At 36.7% G+C, this 19,688-nt stretch overlaps 1 protein-coding gene across 5 annotated transcripts in view; it reads left to right on the top strand.

Moving 5' to 3' along the window:
• The first annotated feature begins 2,270 nt into the window (after nt 1-2,270).
• Nucleotides 2,271-19,688, top strand: part of POLQ (DNA polymerase theta) — a 132,870-nt gene continuing 115,452 nt past the window's right edge. For all 5 annotated transcript variants that reach the window (XM_074214615.1, XM_074214614.1, XM_074214616.1 and 2 more), the window contains exons 1-7: nt 2,271-2,457; nt 4,581-4,763; nt 5,283-5,413; nt 8,797-8,953; nt 11,387-11,495; nt 13,534-13,753; nt 17,043-17,190. In XM_074214615.1, the coding sequence (XP_074070716.1) occupies nt 2,271-2,457; nt 4,581-4,763; nt 5,283-5,413; nt 8,797-8,953; nt 11,387-11,495; nt 13,534-13,753; nt 17,043-17,190 (1,135 nt within the window). The remainder of the gene's footprint in view (nt 2,458-4,580; nt 4,764-5,282; nt 5,414-8,796; nt 8,954-11,386; nt 11,496-13,533; nt 13,754-17,042; nt 17,191-19,688) is intronic.

The following is a 19,688-nucleotide window of genomic DNA, read 5'->3' as shown; positions in this document are numbered from 1 at the left end:
AGCTGACCAATATCACATCAGGACAACTCACATTGGAGGACAATTGCAAAACAAAAAACGCAATCACAAATCCACTTGGGTATTTTAGTCATAAAACCCTGGCTTCACTCTCCCTCTCCCCCTCATTCTTGCTCCTTCAGATAAGTAGTCCTCAGTTATATGCCCAGCCATCCCAGAAGATGAGAGGCATTAGTCAGTCTGTTGATATGCTAAGCACTAGCATATGAGCAAAAAATTCCAAAACCTTGAGACTTTTGGAATACCTCAAAGTCAATGAAGATAGAAATATTGAACAGGAAGCATCCCATTTGAACACAGTGTGTTAATAAACTAGATCAGATTTATCTGGAGTCATCAAGAGGAAGGAGGTAGGAAATAGACTGGTTTTAGTGAGTAGAAAGGATTGCCCAAACTACCTCGCCCATGGAATGCAACTAGTCTATAAAAACTTTAAATTGAGTCAAAAAGAATTTATTAGACACTTATATGGTGCCAAACACAGTCCTAGGAGTGAAAATACACAAACAGATCTATAGTCTCATTTTCTTGGGAGTTTGATTATCAATGCAACCCTTAGGTTCTTCCAAAAGTTTATCACAAAATGTTCCCCAAATGGGCTGGAGGCCTAACTTATTTTCTCTCAACTCTCTGGCTGTCCAGCCCTTGTCCCTCACTCTTTATGGAAACATCTCTGTGTTGTTTTTCTCCACTCCAGTCTCTTCAGAGTTCCTTCTTGCTTATGTGTTTATAGTCTGTTCACACCAGCCATTGCCTGTCCATCCTGCTCCTGGTGATAACATTGGTATCTTTAGTTCTTCAGAGGTAAAGCAACAAGAAACCGTTAGTACTGAAGGAGTCTCTTTCTTTAATAGATTAATGAGAGAAAGGAAAACAACACCCTGCAATTACCTCAGGCTGTGGCTCAATTGAGTCTCAGTAAGTCAATCGATAAATCCTTTGTTTTAGTGATTAAAGGTTATTAGGTAACTCCTCTCTGCTTCCTAAGGGAAAGTGGGGGGGGGCGGGGGGAAGGCTAGCATGGTTTTTCCTGGGGCAATTCGGTAATGGCAAGTACTTTAAAAAAGGCCTGGGGGCGGCTAGGTGGCGAAGTGGATAGAGCCCTGGAGTCAGGAGTACCTGAGTTCAAATCCGGTCTCGGACACTTCATAATGACCTAGCTGTGTGGCCTTCGGCAAAGCCACTTAACCCCATTGCCTTGCAAAAACACACACAAAAAAAAAACAGGCCTGGGAGAAAGTGGCTTCAAACTCTAACTAGGTCAAACTAGGTTTCAATTGAGAAAGGGGGATAGGGACGGATACACAGCCATTGGAAGAGGGACCGTGAACCACATTGCAGCTGCAACTCAGGCATATTCTTTAGTTTTTTTTTTTTAGGTTTTGCAAGGCAGTGGAGCTAAGTGGCTCGCCCAAGGCCACACAGCTAGGTCATTATTAAGTGTCCGAGGCCGGATTTGAGCTCAGGCCCTCCTGACCCCCGGCCGGCGCTCCCCGCAGCCGGCCGGACTTGAAGCGGCTGCCCCTGGATACTTTGTATCCACAGGGCAGTAACTGACAGGCTCCTTCGACACTAACTTCCTCGGACCGCGGCTTGAGCGGACCTCCGCAGCGGCGCTGGTTTCGGTGATTAAAGCTTCACCGGTAACTTTGTTTCGTGATCCAAGCTTATTCTGAAGATCCCCACGTTACTCTTGAGTGCTTCCTAAGGGAGAGTGGCGGAGCTGGCCCGGGCTTAGTCCCCGGCCTTAACTCGCGCAGTTCTGGGAAGGGCAAACAGGCCTGGGGCTCAAGGCTGACCTAGCGCTCCAAAGACAGAGCCGGCCTGAGCAGGTCCGCTGGGGGCCGGGCCGGGAACGCCGGCAGCTGCTTGCTCAGCAGCCCGGGCTTGCCCAGGGCTCTACCACCTTCCCCACAAGCCGGGGCTGGGTCGCGACGGCATTTCACACCACAGGAAACTGAGGCAGACAATCAGGCCCAGACCGGGGCAGTGGGACTGCGGGTCCAGCCCTCGGTCTAGGTGACGTCGGGAAAGGTGAGAAGAGCCAGAGCCGGGGAACCTCCCTCTCAAAGACGCGACCCAATCCTCCACCGCCTCTCTAGCCGCGAGGAGGCTGCGTCCGCTCAACTCGGTGGTTCCGGGCCCGGCTGGGAGGTCTGCATTTGAAACGGCGGGCGGGAAGCCGGCGGCGGCGCGCTGCCGGGACGCGGGGAAGGCCGGCTCCTGCCGGGGGCCGACGAGAAGCCGGGCCGATGAAGCTCACGGGGCGGGCGGCCAAGCGGCGGCGCTCGTCGCCGCCCGGCTCGGACTCGTTGCTGGTCTGCGGCGGCGGCGGCGGCGGCGGGAGAAGCGGCGGAAGCGTCGGGGCCGTGGGCCCGGTGCTCAGCCCGCCCCCGGGCCTGGCGGGCGGCCTGCGGAGGAGCGGCCTCGGCTGTCCAGGTACTGCGGCCCGGGCGGGGGCGCTTCCGCGGAGCTGCGGGAGCGTCCGCCACAGCCTCAGCCTCGCCCCCGGCTTCCTGCCATCTCTTGCCCTCCTCCCTCTCCTCCTCTTTTCTCTTGCTGTAAGGGACTTTATTAGTCTCTTTTCCTCCTGTTTCCTCTCTTCCAACCCATTTTCGAAGAACAGTTTCATATAACTAAGAACATTTTTAAAGGACACGTAAAAGAGGACGCGGGGAAAAAACACAGCAGAGCTGATCCATCCATCGAAAACATCTGGAAAATAGATGCAATGTTTCATACCCTTGGACCCCAACCCGCCTCTGCAAAGCAGGGGAAGGGTATCTTTTCATATCTTTTAAACCACGATGTTTCCTTGCAATTGTGCAGAGTTCACTTTTTCTCATTTCACTTGGCTTGTAGACAGCATCCATTGGTTTCTTGCCTCTACTTACTTCACTCTAATATATAGTTTCACTCCAGACATCTAAAAATGTTATTTTGACAAGTAATCATATTAAGAATTCATAATCTAGGGGCAGCTAGGTGGCACAGTGGCTAGAGCACCTGCGCTGGAGTCAGGTGGACCCAAGTTCAAATGCGACCTCAGACACTTAATAATTATCTAGCTGTGTGGCCTTGGGCAAGCCACTTAACCCCATTGCCTTGCAAAAAAAAAAAAACCTAAAAAAAAAATTCATAATCTGTTGCAAAAGTCCCTTTTTTATGTATGGGAAGAAATGAGTGCAGAGGAAAATGCTTCATTTCAGGGGTTTGCATTCTGACTCTACCACTTCCTCTCTGGATGTCCAGTTAGTAATAGCAATAATAGCTGCATTTATACAATTGTTTAAGGTTTGCAAGCACTCGTCATTTGTTGTCTCATTGGATCTTCAGGACAACCTTATGAGGCAGGTGCTCTTAAGATCTCTATTTTAGGAAATTGAAAAGTTAAGTAACTTGCCCAGGGTCATAGGACTAGCAATGTCTTGAGACCAGTTCAGGCCTTCCCTACCAAGGTCAGAACTCTATTGCGTGACATTTGACTTTTCCCTGGTTTTGTTTTCTCAGGTTCTAAAGTTGTAAGGGACCTTACCCCTTCCATCAAGTCTGACTCATACACAAAAAGAATCCCTACTATAGACATGTTATTCAGCCTCTGTCTGAAGGATTTCTAGCTGCAGAAGCAGTTCATATAACTTCAGGACAGCTCCTAATTGTTAATAAAATTTTCCTAGCATCAAGCTGAAAATTTTCCTCTTTTATAACATATCTGTGGCTCCCAGTACTGACTCCCATGACCAGAAAGCCAAGTTTATCCCCTGGTCAACCTATCCAATCCCATCTTCTCTTCTCCAGGTTAAATATTCTAGTTCTTCAGGCTTTCTTTTTAGGATAGTTATTCAACCCCTTTCATCATCTCTGCTTTGTTCTAGGTCCTTTGATTGACCCTAGGAATACAGGTACAAAGAATGGAAATAATCCTTTACTCCCATTGGGTTTGCATAATGATTAATAAGTACATATAAAAATATATACAGTATGAACATAAAGTTAATAAAGACAAATATAGGCAAGATAGGAAAATGCTGAAAAATAAATATAATAAAAATAAATGCAAAATAAAATTAATAAAAACAAATCATAAATAAATGCTCCAGATTTGTATAAATGGATTTCTGAATCTTCATTTTATTCTAAATCTGTGATGCTAACATACCATAACTAGAAGAGAAATTAGAAGTCATCTAATTCTAACCATTTAATTTGAAGATGAGGAAACTGATTTGCTCATTATCACAAAGTATTAGCTAGGATTTGAAGGCAGATCCTCTGCTTCCAAATTTCTTGCTCTTTCAATTGCTATGACACTGTCTTTTATTATTTTTATATTTCTCTTTTTATCCTCAACCATAATAAGAGCCAAAGAACTCTAGACAAGGAACTAGTATTTTGGTCCAGGAGTGGCAGTGATGGGAAGTATAAACTTGGGCCAGTCACAACCTTTTTATATTAGCTGACTCTTTTGTGCTATAAGGGTCTATGTCTTTGAAACTTCTATTCCACCATTAATCACTGATTTTGTTTTTGTTTTTGTTTGTTTTGCTTTTTTTCCCTAAAAGGACCATGCAGACAAGTGGTAATTCCTGATGACCAAATAGACAAATTGCTCCTGGCAAGCTGGGGGCTTCCCAAAGCAGTTCTGGAGAAATATAAAAGTTTTGGTGTAGTTCAGATGTTTGAATGGCAAGCGGAATGTCTCTTGCTTGGACAGGTCCTGGAAGGAAGGAATTTAGTTTATTCAGGTACTCAACTTTGTTAATTGCTATCTAACTTATTTTAAAGACTTTATGAAGATAGAAAATAGCATGTTAAGCAACTTCATAGGCTGTAGTGTTTTCTCAAACACATGTTCAGAAGCAGATGTAATTAACTTCTAATGAGTTGCTATAATAGCTATGGGAAGTTATTTAATACTAGTCTTCCTTTTTTGGATCTGGGATTCATTTAATTATTTCAATGTGGTGACCTAAAGATGAATGAATTAATTTACTATACATAAAGTATTTTAAATTCTTTAAATGTGTTTTAGTTAAATGTCAGGCTCATGGCATACTATCTGTATTCTTATTTAGTGTATGTTAATACATGATATTTCCTCTTTTTTGGCTTCATATTCTTAGCTCATCAATTGTATTTCAGCATATTGTTTCAAATTACTATCTTAAATTTACTGATGCCAGCCTTAACCTGAAGGTTTGCTTAAGATAACTATAATAAAAGTGTTACTTATTTTGACTTTTAAAATAGTCATGTTCTTTTAGCTCCAACGAGTGCTGGAAAGACCCTCGTTGCTGAATTACTGATTCTGAAGAGGGTTTTGGAAATGCGTAAGAAAGCTTTATTCATTCTCCCATTTATTTCGGTGGCTAAAGAGAAAAAATATTACCTTCAGGTAAGTCTTAAATAACCATACGATTAAGATTTCTTATACTCCGAAATTAGTGAAAAGTCTATTGTTAGCAGCTTTGACTTTAAACTCTTTTTAAAGTGAGTTCTAGAACTAGGTGAATGGATAGGTATTATCATAGATTTAGGCATTAGACCTTCAGAATGTCATCATTTAAAAGAGGAAACATAAAGAATTATGTAAGTTCAGTTCAACAAATGCTTATTAAATATTTGCTATTTGCTAGGTGCTCTTCTGGGGATACAGAGACAAAAATGAACTAGAGCCTGCCTTCAAATGTCTTTGAATTCTTTTGGGGGAGGGGCTACATCAAATATACATAAATAATGGTATAATTGGAACATCCTACAATGGCATAAGAGTGACAGATACTGATAACTGGGAGATTAGAAGAAACTTTATTTACATAGCTGAGTTGAACCTTGAAGGAAGCTAAAGATACTATGTGGAGGTATGTGGAAGTGCATTTCAGGTATAAGGATGACTTATGTACAGATGTGAGAGACTGAGTATTGAATTTCAGAAATGGTTATTGTAGTCGTCTTTGGCTGGAATGTAGTGTTCTTGAGGTAGAAAAAGTAGGTGAGAGTCAGACTGTGAAGGTATTGAATGATAGTCTTATCTTACAGGTAATAGGGATCCACTGAAGGATTTTGAGCTGTGGAGTGTCTTGGTTAAACTTGTGTTTAGGAAGGTTATTTAGGTAGGTTACCTTTTGAATAGGGAAGACAAAGCAGTGGATGCAGGAGATGTTCTTAAGGCAGGATCGGCAAAACTTGGTGATTGAATATGAAGGATCAGGCAGTGGAATGAATTGAAAATTACTCCAAGTTTACTAAACTGAAGGACTGGAAAGATGATGGTGCTATAATTTAAAATAGGGAAGCTTGGAGAAAGATCATGTTTAGACAATAAAAGAATGACTTTATTTTGGAAGTTTATGACTGGTTATATAACTCAAGGGGTTAGGGTTGGTTGTGCTTTATTTGGGAATCAGATAATTGAACTGATAGAAGTTGATCAGCTCATTGAGAGAGGGTTTATGTAAAGAAAAGAGAGTCTAGCACAGAGCTTTGTAAGATAAACAAGGTTAGAGATTGGGACATGAATATTTCAGTGAAAATGGAGAGATAGGTAGCAGAAGAACTAGAGAAAAGAAAATTTAGGATGGGGCATGATTATAGAGAAGACAGGTAGGATAGGCACTGAGATGTCCATGGTAACTAGCAGGTAAGAGACCATTTGGAACCTTGGAGACACCAAGTTCAGCTGGAGTTGAAAGACAGGTTTTAAAGTGTGGGAAAAAATGAGAGGTGTAGAAATAAAACCATTGGGTTTAGATAGCTTATATGAATTTAGCTCTGAAAGGCAAGAGGGATGTATAATCATAGTTTGAAGGGATGACATAGTCAAGTGAAAGTTTTTTGCATTTTTGGTTTTTAAAAGGATGCCTGGGAATGTTTGTAGGCATGAGGAAAATAACAGATAAGAATTTCTTTCTTAAGGTAGAAGCTATAGAAATTATAGGGTTCCTGAGTATATTCTTGGAAAGGAAGATTGGAAAACCATTTGACCATTTGGTGCCCCAAGTTTGTATGTATTATGGTCTATGTTTTATATTTCCTTATCTGTGTATGTATTAATTTCTAACTCTCCCAGCAAGGTGTAAATTCCTTGAAGACAGAAATTATTTTGTTTTTATCTTTGTGTCCTCCACTACCTAGGATCAGTGCCTACTATTTACTAGGCATTTTATAAATGCTTATTGAATTGAATTGAACTTGGTTCTGGTTGGCAGGATGGGGTACATACATGAATCAACCAATTTTATTGTTGATGATTAATAGGACATAGTTTATATGTAAGATAGAGAAACAATGTTTGTGTAGTTTTTAGCCTTCTCCACCATCTCAAACTGCTTGTACATTGGCCAGACATGAAGCTGAGGAGGGATAGATCTGATTCCTCACTTAGTATATATTATTTTAGGTTGTCTTCAAGCTTTACCATAACACTTTTAGTTTTTGCAAGGCAATGGGGTTAAGTGGCTTGCCCAAGGCCACATAACTAAGTAATTATTGTCTCAGGCCCGATTTGAACTCAGGTACTCCAGGGCCAGTGCTCTATCTACTGCACCACCTAGCCACCCCCCTTAACACTTTTTAATAGTTCAGAAGTAAAAGAATCAGCAAATCTGGTCTTAAGTGTTAGTTATTTAAATAGCATTCTCTTAAAGAAGTGGCAAGTCCAAAGTTAAGAAAATGGTGAAAGCATCTTTGTTATCGAAACTGTGAATTAAAGGTTGACTTCAAAATCTGCTTCAGTGAAAACATTTTGCTTTTTCAATCATTTAATAACCTATTTAAACTACTTAATTTAAAATTAATTTATTAAAGTAAAATTAATTTAATTTAAAAACTGCACTGAAGCTTTTGAGATGCTCTGTATAAAGTTATGAGAATTAGTTTATGACCAAAATAATGGGAGCATTTAAATTCCTCGATCAACTTATTTTCTTCTACCATTGTCTTGAAATTTGTAGGCATGATTTTGCTTGGTTTGGGGAATTAATAATGTTATAGTTAAAATGGTTTTCCTGTATTTTTGATTTCTGAAGGCAAATGTATATTAGAGTTACTTTGAGCACTGTCCTTAAAATAGTACTTGGGGGGTGGCTAGGTGGCACAGTGGATAGAGCACTGGCCCTGGAGTCAGGAGTACCTGAGTTCAAATGTGGCCTCAGATACTTAATAATTACCTAGCTTTGTGGCCTTGGGCAAGCCGCTTAACCCCATTGTCTTGCAAAAAAAAAAAAAAAAACAAACTAAAAAAATAGTACTTGAAAATTTTTTGACTTATTTTGTAAATTCCTTCATTGCTTACTTTGATGTCTCAGTTTTCAATAGAGGTGATTCTATATTTTGAAGACTGTGCCAACAAATAGCATATCTGCCCTGTTATGTCTTAGGAAACTGGAAAGACCTCAAGGGTGGGCCAGGTCTCTCCTCTGAGGATTAGCTTAGCTAAGTCAGGAGGGGGGCTCATTATTGGTAGGTTGACTTTTTCTCAGTTATAGTCCCTGACTGTCTTATGTCTTATAAATAATACCCAGTTTGATGAAATCACGAATTCTTAAAAATAGAGTAGAATCCCTCTTCCTGTCTTAAAGGAGAATGAGTACTGAAAATATCTACATTTTAGCACATAATTCTTAGTTGAACTCAGTAACTTTGGTTTGTAAGATGCATATCAATGGTAAGTGACCTTCAAAATTCTAATATTTCTGCTTTTATGAGTGCTTGAACAAACTTTATTTTTTGCTTTAAATTACAATTCAAGTAAATCAGAAATTTTCTTTGGTCATTTAGAACCTGTTTCAGGAAGTAGGATTGCTGGTAGAAGGCTACATGGGCAGTTGCTCCCCAGCAGTCCGTTTTTCTGCTTTGGATATTGCTGTCTGCACAATTGAGAGAGCCAATGGTCTGGTCAATCGCTTAATAGAAGAAAATAAGATGGATTTGTTAGGTGAGCTCACTACGAAAATAAGCAAATAACTTCCCGTTGTTTTCTGGTGGAAAGGAAAAGTAATTGTGGAATGAGTAGTTCCTGTTCCCATATTTTGCTTCAACTCTTCTATTGATAAAAAGTAGCAGGGGGATAAGACTCAGGATGTAATGGAAGGGTGGTTTTTGGTTTTGTTCAGTTTAACAATCATTTTTTGAGTCCACTTTGTATGGCTCACTTGCTAGGCCCTAGGGGAAATTTCAAGTGCCTTACTAGATGAAATCTGATGGGAAAAGTGAACTTTTAGTTCTGACTTAGAAAAGATTCATTGGTGGCATCAGGAGGGGCTTTGTCAAGGAGACTTTTATAAGATTAATTATTCATGCTACTTTATTCAACAGCCCTTTCTTCATAGATAGAGCAAAGGATAGCAGTTAAACAGGCAGGTATATGGAAATACCTCACAGTCAGTGAGCAAGAATTATTTTACTCTAATGTGAAGAATCCTTAGGTTACAAATTATATGCCCAGCAGGTATGTATAGAGTATAGATAGTTTTATTACTTAAATGGACTTCAATTACTCTAGCTCATCTTTCCTTGTATCTGTACCTTTGCATATACCATTTTCTTATTCTTGAAACAAACTCCCTTCTGATCTCCTATTAGACTTCTCTGCCATTAACACCTGGCTCAGATGTCATCTCTTCTTTGGTATTTTTCCTCCCACCCAAGCTAGAAGTGATTGCTTCTTTTGAATAGCTCAGGTCCTTCTCATTGAATTTTTTTGTATGCCTTGTCATTTTCTACCTTGTGCATTAGGAATTATAATGCATCAATCACTTACTCTTGTAAGATAATAAGTTTACCTTTTTGGAGGTAAGGACTATTATTTTTCATCTTTGTAACTTAGTGCCTGGCACAGTGTTTTGTAAATAATTGCCTCTTAATAAATCTTTGTTTAATTAAATTGAGTTATTAGGTGAATTTGAATTAAGTTTAGTTGATTCTCACATTAAATAATTGTGATTAAGCCAATCTAAATTAATTATATTAAAATTCTTGAGTATTTAGAGAAATAATGCAATACTTCAACTCACTGTTAAACATATAAATGGCTAATATCCAGATTAATAAATAGATAAAACTATTAATGATTGTGGCAAAATTACTCAAAAACAGTTTGTTACCTGAAGTGTTTACATGATATAATTGGTGTCATTAATTTGCCTACCAACTTTTTATAACTTTTTATAAATAATACAGAGATAAATTTCAGAGGAGTCCAGTTTGAATAATCACAAATTCTTACTTAATAGAGTCTAAATTAATTAGATTTTACTGTATAATTCGAACCTTCTTTGTATTTTTTCTGTTTCCCTCTGCTGCCATCATTCCATGGCAGGATTCTGAAATATCTGACTGGAATGTAAAAGCTATAATTGAACCTTAAGCCCCAACCCATTACCCTTTTTTATAGTAACGGTTCCCTAAAGAATTGTGACATAATTGCAACTAATTTCTTCTCCTAACTGAACTCTTAAGGAATCTGAGGGTTCAATTCACCATTTATGATGCCTGCTATATAGGTAGAGGCATTGTGATTATAGAATCATAGGATCATATTCAGGTTAATGCTGAAAGGGATCTCAGGATCCTAATATTGTGGATTTCACAGAAACTGAAGGCTGTTTACTCAGTCATGTGTATAAATTGAAAGCAATTAGAATATGATTTAAAATCCAGTTTACTCTTTCCTCTAAGGCTGATTTATGCCTATTTGAGGGGTTTGAATAGGGAACACATGTTGAAATGAGTTTGTTGAGAGTCATTCTCTAATGTTGACCAGGGGAGAGATTGCCCTCTCTAGTCTATAAGAGAATTCACAAGAAGATTTTTCATTTCTTGGGCAAGGATAAATAGCCGTGCAAATAGAGTTTAATGAAAATATCTTTAAAACCATCCATTTTCCTTTATTCTAATTCCTTTTTTACTAAGCAACCTTGTGATAATAAAGGTAAAAAGACGAGTTCTACTGAGAAGCAAGTATGTTGCTAGCTGACATAGTTGGTATTTGACAGTTATGTTTCTTTTAAAATTATTTAATTGGCATTTTGATAGAAATAAGTCTTGGACAATGTGAGCCAATGGCTCAGGGTCTGATCAGCTTTTGTTAAGCTCATCAAGGCCATTACAGATTTAGAACCCATTGTAAACCTAGCAAAGCACAGTTGGCTAACTTTTTCCAAAATCTATATGATGGAGATTAGAGGAAAAAACTGATAGTTTATTGTATGAAACATGTTTTCATTATTTGTATTTTTAGAATTTTACTCTGCCTATTCTTGTACTTTAATGAACCACCTAATATTAACAGTATTTGGCCTTTTTAAGGTTTATGGGAGTTGGTGAGAAATTCTGTAGAACTCAATGTTTGACGAAATCATCTTTTTAGGAATGGTGGTTGTGGATGAACTGCATATGCTGGGAGACTCTCATCGTGGATACCTACTAGAACTTTTGTTGACTAAGGTTCGATATGTGACTCAGAAAGCAACAACAATGTGAGTAATTGAAAATCCTCTCTTTTTAGATTCTCTGCAGGCCAAGAGAAACATCAGTAATTGAATGTAGTACTTTTCTCATTTGGTTTCTGATGGAGAATGTTCCTCCTGTATAGAGCCTAGATCTAGAGATAAAAGAGTGGTCATATTCTTCAGTGTTTTCATTTTCCAGAGGAGGTCACCCTGGCAGAAAGCTTCAGAAGCTGAATTTTTCTGATTCTGGGGTCTTTCTTCTTCCTGTACTTACTTGATATGGATGAAAGTTTATATTGGAGCACTTGACACTACTGAGACTGAATTAGACTTTTCTCTCTCCCCCCCCCCCCCCACATTCTCTCTCTCTTTCTCTCCCCCCCCTTCCCTTTTCCCTTTCTTCTTCCTTACTAGAAAATCTAAAGTTCCTGACTTCTTTTATGTTTGAATTTCACTGGAGTATCTCGTTTGCAAAATATCAAAATAAATGCAAATTTCATGAAGGAATTATAAAGTCTACTGACTTAAGTTGTGATTTCAGAGAAACATTCTTGTTAAAAGCATTTTGATCCTAAAAGATAGTAAATATTATTCTTTTAGAGTACAGTAAAATTTTAAAGCTTTTGTTTAATAAGGAAATTATATCTTGACACCAGTTACAATAACCCATTTTAAAATTTTATTGCATTATAGTTCTAGGGGGATGCAAATTAAAAAGTAAATGGAATTTGGAATTTTTTGGTTGCTAGATTTTACTGAGCAAAAGCCAGAACATTTTAACTTCACTGTCTGACCTTTGAGTTCAAATCACTTCTTTTTCTCTGTAAGCTGTAAACCAAAAGATAATATTTTGAAATATATCAAGTGTGCTTGCCTCTTCTTCATAGCCAGGACTATTCATGTTTTTGAAGAGAATAATTGATAACATGGGCTAAATTTCTCTTACATGAATCTAAAAAAAGTTCCATTAGCAATTAACCTAGTTGCAGTAGTTTTGACAGCTTGCCGCAGTGATTTCAATAATTTAAACTGCAAATGACATTTTGAATACATTTCCAGTGGGCTATTCATAAACCTTTTCTTATCCTTAAGTTGCTAACTCAGCAGCAAATAATTTTTATAAAGTGCAGGATCAGATGGCAATTTTCTTTTTCAGTTTATTTGGTTGTTTAGGACTTGACAGTAAATGGTGTGTGTTTGTGTGTGTGTGTGTGTGTGTGTGTGTGTGTGTGAGAGAGAGAGAGAGAGAGAGAGAGAGAGAGAGAGAGAGAGTGTGTATTTATTCTAGTGATTCTGCCTTTACTGAAAATAGTTTTAAAATATTCCATCTTGGAGTTTTTGGCATTCACAGCCAGCTTAGAAGAAAATCATTGCTATAATCTAAAATGGTATATTTTCACTAGACCACTACATAACTTCTTTTTTTTTTTCTGAGTAAATCCAATGATAATTTCCCAAGTTTCTTTCCTTTGCCACTACTGAAAATGATTCTCCTTCCCTTCCTACCCCCTTAAAAATATTCTGTAACCTCTACAAATAACATACCTGTTATTTTATGAAGCATGCCTCTTAATGTTACCTGTAAGATTGGCCTTATTCTTAAATAGAAACAGATTCTTGCAGGCTGCATTTGACTTAGAAAACCACAAATTAACCTTATTTAAGTTTCATTGTATTTTATTCTATTAAATTTTTTACTGTTATATTTTAATCTGGTTCCCCAAACTTTGGAGTCAGTTTGCCTAGGATACCAGTCTCTTAAGTATCACCAGACTAAATGTATAACCTCCCAAGGTAAGTGGACGGCACTCATTTAGATGCATGAATTTAGAAATGTTGGTGCCAAGTCAGTGGTGTTCTTTTATTGTTCATATAGTAGACTTTTGAGGTAGGTGTATTGTTGGGTATACTTTTTTGACAGGAGTGGGGGAGATCATAGGGAATTAGCAATAGGATCTGCTTAGGGTCTAATACGGAGAATGAATTTGGGAACTTTATTATGGCTAATATTTGTAACATTTCTTTTATTTTTTTTCCCTCAACTTGTTTTATGTGCTTTTGGTAGCAAAGAAAATTTGGCCAGTGATTTTTCTAAAGAAATTCAGATAATTGGCATGAGTGCAACGCTCCCTAATCTTGATCTTGTAGCTTCCTGGTTAAATGCTGAACTTTATCATACCGACTTTCGGCCAGTACCACTTTTAGAGACATTAAAAATTGGTAGCTCAATATATGACTCATCCATGAAGCTTGTGAGGGAATTCCAACCCATGCTTCAAGTGAAGGTAAATCTTTTCTTTTTTTTTCTCTGTTTATAAGCATAAGATATCTCTGTGGTATATGGATTGAATTTATAAGTATTAAACTATAGGAATATATTTGTCATTTTAAAGTTAGATAATTTAGAGAATACAAAATCATATTAATAATTGTGCCTTCAGAATAAATGAAATAGTATTTTATATGCTATAATGCACTTAGAATGTCATCATTCAATCAAGAAATTTATTCAGATCTCACGATCTGACATCTGCCGTTTAATAATGTGTATTATAATGACGCTTTTATCTATATTAGTCTCTGAATGTCTCGAGGGTAAGAAACTCAGTTTTACCTTTGTTGTTTCAGGTTTGTTCCTCATGCTCTGCCTACAGATATTTGCTTTTGCTTAAAAGAATTCTGTTAAAATTAAAGGTTAATGTAATTCTAATGTTCAGCCATATTCTACAGGCCTAGGTAATGTTCATTGTACTTCTCCAGGAAGTGTAACTGTACCTTTCGTTTCCTTACTCATCTGATAAACCTGATACACAAAGAAAATTGGGGAAGTTTATTGGTGATAGGGGAGGGATTTTTAATATTTTGTTTTACATTAATATTTGATTCTGGACATTATTCTATTTTTGAACATTACTATAAACATTCTCTGAGGGCCGACTTCTGGGAAAGTGAAGTAAGAGTTTTGCATGGATCTCTTCTTAGGAGCTTCCCTGCCTCCCACCAAATAACAGTTGAAATACCAATAAGAAACAGAACAGCCAGAAATCATCACATAAAGACTAAAAATCACCAAAAACAAAGATCAAACTGAAAAAAGAATTCAAATACAATATTATGTAATAAAAGATGCAGAGCCAGAAATATCAGGATAAAATTATATTGAAATACCATCTACAGCTAACATTAAAAACAAGAAATTCAAACATGCAATAAAGTGGATAATTCAAGGAATTAAGAAATAAAATCAACAAAAAGTCAAAAGCCAAGCTATGAAAACAGAATATAGATAGAGACTCCTGGGACAAAATTATCATGATTCTCTACTATGGGAAAATCACCATAAAGAACATGAAAATGATCAGTGGAAACAAAGTTAATGTGCAGAACTGAATGATGCAGTTGTGTGGAAAAACCAGCATCTGCTCAGTTGGAAAAGGTTGTAAAATAATGCAGATAAAAGTGATGAATTTTTGAGGAGAGATAAAAAAAGAAGGAATCTCAGAATCAAATCAGAATCAGAAAATACCAAAGAAGAAAATACTGTGATCACTGTTTTTTAGAAAGCTGTACAAGAAAACTTATTGGAAGTTTTGTAATTGAGTGATATCCATATATATCCATATATATATATATATATATATATATATATATATATATATATATATAAATAATAGCAACAAAATCTAATAAGTAGATTAAAAAGAGATGCTATTTCAAAGTTGATATACACATATACATACATATTTTTCCCTTTTAGTAAATTAAATTCCCTTGAGCTTATGGTTTTATATTCTCCTTTATTTTCTTTATTTCATTACTTTTGTTGGTGATTACCATATTAATAATAGTAATTATTTTTAAAAATACAGAGTAAGGCAAATTTCAATAGTTGTTTTTAATCTTAATGAGTCTGTATCCCTAAGAACCCAAATCAATCTTATACCTAGAATTTGGGGAGCAGGCTCATAAAAGCCCCTGTAGTGTGATATCTTAAGTTTCTTTTGCCTTTGAATATTTAAGTACATTTTTGTTGGGGATTGGTATAGGACTGAGCTTGCAGTGTGTGCTTGGGGTGCAGTTGTAATCTCTGGTGTTTAACCTAGTACTTCATTAAATTGCTCTGAGAATCGTGAAGGAATATGTATTCAGTTGCTCTGAAGCAACCTGAAGCCACCTAATTTGGGGTGAATGAGCCTCTCAAATGGACATTTATTTGGATGTTAGGAAAGGACAGTTCTCTTTCTTTGGCATGGGTGGAAGGTATATTATAACTTTGAAGCCATAAAGAGTAGTGAATTAACAAAACACTTTTGAATATAAATTAAACTTAAGGATGTAATAATATAATAATTGCTTTTATATAGCATTTTAAAGTTTGTAGATCTCTGTAAATGTGTTATTTGATCTTCTCAACAAAGGTGCTATGAATATATGAAAAGTTCAAGAGACATAATTTCTGGGTAATTAATAATCAATTTCATTAATTATAACTAGCTGATAATTAATAAAATGATGATCATTTGGCTTTCTTTTGCAAACCAAAGAAAAATTATGAACTCCAATTAGTGCTTGGAAGAAGGTATTCTTGACAGGTAGAAATCAACTTTGATTGGTTAATAGTTAATGAGAGACTGGATATTATAATGAGAGGTGGACCAATTCTCATGAGGATCTGTAACTTTGATTAGACAAAGAGACTTTCTCTATATCCAGACAACTGTTCAAGGCCTCCACCTCTCTAGACAAATAGGATCCACCTAGTCCTGCAGAGTAGAATTCAGTGGAATTCATTTAGATTAGATTCTCTTTGGAAAGTTTTCTGGTCTGGTGGGGTGAGAAGCAAGTATCTGGAGGATTTGGGCAATCTTGTTCTACAAGGACTGGGCTCAGAATGAGAAAACAAAAGAGTACAAAAAGCCTGAAACCCCTGTTATCCCATATATTATAATTGGTGATTAGCAATCATTTCTCTCAGTGCTATTATTATCTCCATTTTAAAGATGAGGAAACTGAGACTGAGATTCATTGTTAAGAAAGTTGCCTAGGGTCACACAGTGTCTGGATGGTGTTTGAATTCAGATCTTTTTTGACTCTAGGTCCAGTAATCTTATCCACTGATCCACCTAGCTGCTTCTGATAAGTGTGGTTGTACATCTTACAGAGTAAGGTTTATCCCATTATCATTAAAGTTTTAGGTATTTATTCACTTGGGACAGTGGGGCAATTATATTTGTGAGGTGGAGAAAGCAACAGAGACATATTATTTAGTCTTACAATTGGTCACTTCCAGTTCTCTGGTTAATTCCTATGCCTCACATGATGGCCCCAGGAAGACAGAAATGTCAGTTTCTCCTTATTTTAGTCTGTCACTAGCCTCCTGAGATTCCTACTATCCTATAGTGCAAGGAGTTTTGGAGTTAATGGTTTGTTTTTGTTATAATTGCATTAAAAAGCTGAAAGCCTTGCTTATGAAACAATATGGTGTTTGACTTGAAATTTCTTGAATAAAATGCGTTTTTAGGAAATACTTTATGTTAGAAGAGCTAGTAAAAGATATTGTTCTTTCCTTTTTAGGGAGACGAGGACCATATTGTGAGTTTATGTTATGAGATCATACGGGATGGCTATTCAGTCTTAATTTTCTGTCCATCAAAGAGTTGGTGTGAGAAACTGGCGAATATCATAGCCCATGAGTTTTATAATCTCCAGCACCAAGCGGAAGGTGAGATACACACGGTACAAAGGAACTGGCAACTGAAAACTTGAATGCCGGAGTGTTGTGCTCCCAAGAGATGGCAGGCTGACTCACAGTATGAAAAGGCTTTGACTCACAAAACAATTCAGGCCAGGCAGGTTCTTCAACTGTGAGAGTTGATAAATGTTCCAAAGGTTATCATTTGGACTCATTAGGAGCCCTTAGGTAAAGTAACGGTGTCTTTCCATGCAGAATGACAATGCTTTCCACTTCTAGTTTGAGCACCAAAAGAGAGCCTAGATGTTAAGTGACTTTCCTAAGTTTACATAAGCAGTTTACATACATCAGAGGCAGCCCTTGAACTCTTGTCTTCCTGATCCTGAGACTGATTCTAAATTCACTATGCTAGGCTATTGTTCATTATTAATCACTCAGTTAACTAGAATTCATGAATTAACTAATATGTTCCAGCTAAGCTCTGAAGCTATAAAAATAGACAAGAAATAATCCCTGCTTCTTACAGAGTTTACAATCTAATGGGTAAAATGATATGCAAGCAATTATATACAGATATGCTAGATAGAGGATAAATTGGGGATGATCCCAGAAGGAAGACAATAAGTTTAAGAAGGACTGGAAGATATTTCTTGCAGAAGGTGCATCCCTGGGTAGGGATAAGCTGAATTAGAAGCAGACAAGAGATAGAGATAATTATAAAAAACAAAGTTATCTGTTTTGTTAATGAAAAAAGGTTTTTTTAAACAAATAACAAAAATATCAGCAAGAATAAGAAGAGAATCTTTAAGGTTCAAGAAATATATTTGCATTAAGTATCAGATTAAAGTTCCTCATACAAAAAAGGGAATTGATATACATTTATAAGGATTTAAACATACAATTTAAAAAATAAAATTATCAATTACTTTATAAAAAATGCTTCAAATTAGAGAAATATAAATTAAAATAACTTTTAGGTAATGTTACAGATACATTAAATCGACAAAATTGGAAATAAGCTATTGGCTGGAGAGGCTTTGTTGAGGCAAGAGTCTCGCACATTGTTTATGGAACTTTGAATTGGTCCAACTATTCTGAAAAACTGTCTGAAAGTATTTTATTGAGTGATACCATTGTCCTGGGTTTATGTTTTTAAAGAGGTCAATATCAGTAAGAAAGCTTGCATATTTTTTAAACTATTCATAGTGGAACTATTTATAATAGCTAAAAACTAAAGATGAATTTTGAACTCATTTATTTGGTAATGGCTGAACAAATTTAAGTACATGAAGGAAATAGAAATTCTTATATTATAAAGGACAAATGTGAGAAATTTAGAGAAATGTGGGAAATTGTGTGTGAATTGATGGAAAAGAAAGGAAAAATAAAGCACTGCCACAGATACACAATGATGACAATGATATAAGTGAAGACAATACTAAAAAAAACCCCAATTTGGATCAAGCACATATTAGTTCCAGTGTTTTATATATATGTATATATTTTGTAGGTTTTTGCAAGGTAAACGGGGTTAAGTGGCTTGCCCAAGGCCACACAGCTAGGTAATTATTAAGTGTCTGAGGTCGGATTTGAACTTAGGTACTCCTGACTCCAGGGCTGGTGCTCTTATCCACTGTACCACCTAGCTGTTCCACCAGTGTTATATTAAACACAGTCCAGTTCTGTTAAAAAAATGATTAACTAAACAGGCAGAAAGTTACATATTCTGTCAGTTATAATCACTATATTAGACAATTTCACCTTCCTGCTTTGTAAAGAGGATTGTTTATTAGGAGAATGATTATCATGTCATAAAAATAAATCAATATTAAAAATTTATAAGCTGCAAATCTGTAAACTGAAAAAGTGCATATGCTATGTCTGTTACATTATTAGTTAATAGTAATTCATGGTTATACTGTTTTACGTTTTGCAAAATACTTTACATCTGTAAAGTGCTGGAGTACTTTTGTTTATCTCTTTAGGTAATTTGCTTTTAAAAGAGTTTTGTTAGGAGGAATGCATGGTGTCAGAAGAAACGAATCAGTAAAAATACAAAATAACATGTAAACAGAAAAGGTATACCTCAGGAAGAAAGGATGATTGAGTTTTAGGACTGAGCCCTAGCCTATCTCCAGGTCACGCTGGTAGCAGAGAGAAAGAAATTTGACGAAAAGGGATAGAGGATTGAGGATAAGTTAGAATTTGTATTATTTTTCTCATTTGGGGCATTATTTTTCAACTTGCCATTCAGTATGTATACCAAAAGGCCAGGTTCCCAATTGCTCATTTCTACCTAAAAAGCTTCCATTCAGTTTAGAGAATATCTTAAAATGACAAAATACAAATAAAAAGGATTGTGACTAAAGGTTATTATTTTCACAAGATTTTTACAATGGAAATCTATTCTTCCCATATGAAATAGATTTTTATTGGAATATGATACTGAAATTCAGCCAAAATTGTGCAACTCTACACCAAGTCAACATTTCAAACATACTTCAGGAAACTATTATTCTGATTTATAC

Source organism: Macrotis lagotis, chromosome 1, assembly GCF_037893015.1.
Source record: "Macrotis lagotis isolate mMagLag1 chromosome 1, bilby.v1.9.chrom.fasta, whole genome shotgun sequence".
Lineage (NCBI taxonomy): Eukaryota > Metazoa > Chordata > Mammalia > Peramelemorphia > Peramelidae > Macrotis > Macrotis lagotis.
Note: the sequence above shows the minus strand (reverse complement) of the source record. Positions and strands in the feature narration are given on the sequence as shown.